This window comes from Adiantum capillus-veneris, chromosome 10 (genome assembly GCF_014529385.1).
Source record: "Adiantum capillus-veneris isolate H3 chromosome 10, ASM1452938v2, whole genome shotgun sequence".
NCBI classification, from domain to species: domain Eukaryota; kingdom Viridiplantae; phylum Streptophyta; class Polypodiopsida; order Polypodiales; family Pteridaceae; genus Adiantum; species Adiantum capillus-veneris.
The window spans coordinates 134648128-134651604 of NC_140940.1; the positions used below are offsets into that span (position 1 = coordinate 134648128).

A 3477-nucleotide genomic window follows, 5' to 3' on the forward strand; every position below is an offset into this window, starting at 1 on the left:
CTCTCTCTCTCTCTCTCTCTCTCTCTCTCTCTTCTCTTCCTTCACTATCGTGAGCCTCCCAATTAGCAGTTGCCTGCAAGGGAGCACACAAAGTGTAAGCTGATGAAAACGAAAAGAATAACTCACTCTCTATCTTCGTCTTTGCTCTCTCTCTCTCTCTCTCTCTCTCTCTCTCTCTCTCTCTCTCTCTCTACGTGCTAAGTGTTCTCTTTTTTCCCTCATAAGCAAGACTTGGATATACCTAGATTGTTTTTAATAAACACTATAAAACAAAATTTTTCCCACCTACTTGAAGTTTCTTTAAAAGGGGGTATGTCATCATAGTAAATCTCCCTTCCGCTCGCTCTTGCTCTCTAATACCCCAATTTGAGATACATAAGTATGATAATGATGTTTATATTGGCTTTCCTCTTGTTTCCAACTCTCTACATCGGAGAGTCAATGAGTGGCTTGACAAAAGGGCAGTCCTTTTTGAACAATTTATATTGGCTTTTTTTGGCTTTCAGAAGGCCATAGGAGAGTGGGTGGAGAATTGGTGCACTTTTTGGACCGTTGATTAAGAATCACGGATTGGCGACACATGTCAGGTGAGCTTGTTTTATAATATATATGGGTTTTCCATAATTTCAACTTGGTCCCTTCTTTTAATGTTCAATTGACTTCTTTGTTTAATAAAGGTTATATTTTCTTTTTATATCGTAAATGGGTCTTTTCATCATTGTAATTTGGTCCCTTTATTTAATGCTCACTTGACTTTTTTGTTTTTTTAAATCTTTGTTTAGTTTATAAGTTTTATAAAGGTTATATTTTTCTTTTATAATGTAAGTGTCTCTTTTCATCATTGTAATTTGGTCCCTTTATTTAATGCTCACTTGACTTTTTTTTAATCTTTGTTTAGTTTATAAATGGGTCTCTTCCGTTAAGGATCTAATTACTTTCTTGTCAACTTTTTGATTTTAAACATACTTTTTTCTTGTAAATTTTTTTTTCATTTACACAATTTCTAATTAAAAATTTATAAATTGTCCTTAAATGAAAGAATTTTTTTACCATTAAGATTGTTTTTAAGCTTTTGGTTTTGAAATGCAAATGTCTCCTTATTACTTTAGTGCATGTATTATTATTAAGGATTAACTTTTTAAAAAAATCACAACTAAGATTTTTTTTTCAACTTTTTGTTTTGATATGTAAATGTCACCTTGTTACTTTAGTGCATGGATTATTATTAGGGATTAGGTTTAAGCATTTTTAATATTCATTTTTATCCTAAAGATATTATGTATTTATTTCATTTAATAGCTTACATCATTTTTATTGTGTAATTTGTTTTATTGATGTATTTATACAAGAATTAGATCAATTTCTAAACTCTCACTAATATTTTATATGCTTTATGTTTTCATGAAGTCAATTAATATAACACTCATACATAAGGGCATAAGGAAAAGCAAGATTTTAGGTGCAATTCCTCTATCGCTGAATTGAATTTTTGGATGTTCTCCATGTAGCATTTGAACGTTTTTGGATTTTAATGTGTGCATATTGGAGTGCCTCCCCACTCTCTCACTTCGTTGGAGTCGAGGTATCTCTCTCTCTCTCTCTCTCTCTCTCTCTCTCTCTCTCTCTCTTCTGTAGGCCGTCGTAAATCTTTACCTTGTTTTAAATCTTTAGAGGAGAAAAGCGTCAGATTGGACCTATCTTTTCATTTGAAATGATTGAAATCTTCTTTTGTTTAGTTTCTCAATTGGTCTTTTCATTTTAAGGCCTTAAATTGTAAATGCGTGAAAAATAGAAATTTGTTTTTTGGCCTGCTAAAGGCCTTAGTACCCAAAGGGTGAAGATGGTTCAAATTTCTTTGGAAGACAAGTGTACCTAAGGGTCTCAAAAGTCTTGTGAATAGAAAGCTAGTGTCCAAAAGATGGTTCAAATTTCTTTGGAAGACAAGTGTACCTAAGGGTCTCAAAAGTCTTGTGAATAGAAAGCTAGTGTCCAAAACTGCATTTACTTTTTGGCTTTCTAAAAGAATCCTTAGAGGAGAGTTTTGTTGAGCATACTTTCAATGTTTTTGGGGAACCCTAAATGTCTTTTTGGATTTATTAAATTAAATGGATCCTTTTGCTTGGTCAAAAAGGTCTCAAGGAGTGCATTCATAGGAGTTTGATCCTTTGAATCTTGATGTGAAGTATTGACTAAATGAAATTTCTTTTAATATTTTTATTGTAAAAGAGTGCTTTCATGTACAAAGTTTATTTGTGGCTTTCTAAAAGAAGCCTTAGAGGAGAGTCCAGTTAGGCATACTTTCGATGTTTTCAGCAACCATTGAGACTTACCTTAAATGTTATTTTGGTTTTAAAATATTAAATGGATCTTTTTATGTTACCTTTTATTTTATATCCTTACATGTCTTGACTTTCTCTGCATTCTATTGTTTTAGAATACTAAATTGAAACTTCACCTTTCATAATTCTAGTCAATCTCACACACACATTAAAGAGTTCTTTTTATTGCACCTTTCATTTCACAGCTTCACATGGCTTGACTTTTCTTGCATTCTATAGCTTGATTCTAGTCAGTGTTCGAGAAAGTCTCTTTTATTACGCGGTTGTCTGTCAAGTTTTCTCCTCTAAAAGAAGCAAACCAAAAATACTAGCAAAAATATGATCTTTGAACCATTTTCTCATATATTTCACAGGTTTTTCTTCCCTTTACCATGGCCTGCAATCGGCTAGTCTTGATTTTCAATCAGTTCAAGGTTAAGTTGACGCAATCCTTTCTGGAACGCTCCTTTCTGGAATGCTGATTCTAATTAAACTCAACCTAATGATTTTCTCACTTTTTTATTGTTTTAGAAAGCCACCGTGACCCGTTCACTTGTTATATTTTTATTTGTGAAAGAGTGCTTTCATTTAAGGGCCTCATACATATCTATTTCATATCTACTAGTATGTGACCCACGCATTGCAGCGGCTAGTTATAAGCTTCCTTGCACATCACATTGCGCACATTGTGGGCCTGCATGCCTAGATTTTGCAGCACCATGCACAGGTTTTGAGAGGAGATGTTACTATCTATCACATCCTTGAGAGTCACGTGGAAGCCTTGAAGTGCTTAGATGGCAGCAAGTGACATGTAGACGGCCTTATCATTACCATTGCCATAGCAAGGGTCCTCATATTACTAAAAGTATATTTTTCCCTCATCTACTATGAGTAACTACTTGTAAAGAGCACTAAAAATAGATTGACAACATCTTGACAATGTCCTCCTATTGAACCCATTGAAAGTAGTCCAAAAATGTCTCGCTATTCCCTGGGAAATTGATGGCATCAAATCAAAGAGAGAGAAAGAGGGGGGAGGGGGGGCGGAAGGGGGGGGGGGAATGCAAGTAGAGCAATCAATGCATTGGAAGAGATCATATCCAGGAGATGAAGCACATATGAAGCTCATTTACAAATGGTTTGTCCATTTGTTCATAAA

General features: G+C 34.2%; 1 protein-coding gene across 1 annotated transcript; it reads left to right on the top strand.

The window, feature by feature from the left end:
* The first annotated feature begins 323 nt into the window (after positions 1 to 323).
* LOC147449701 (uncharacterized) lies at positions 324 to 3126 on the top strand. The gene is made up of 5 exons (XM_086522681.1): positions 324 to 379; positions 507 to 587; positions 1509 to 1582; positions 2693 to 2752; positions 3025 to 3126. The coding sequence occupies exons 2-5, from the start codon at positions 581 to 583 to the stop codon at positions 3124 to 3126; spliced, it is 243 nt and encodes an 80-aa protein (XP_086378807.1). The 5' UTR covers positions 324 to 379; positions 507 to 580.
* The last annotated feature ends 351 nt before the right edge of the window (positions 3127 to 3477 follow it).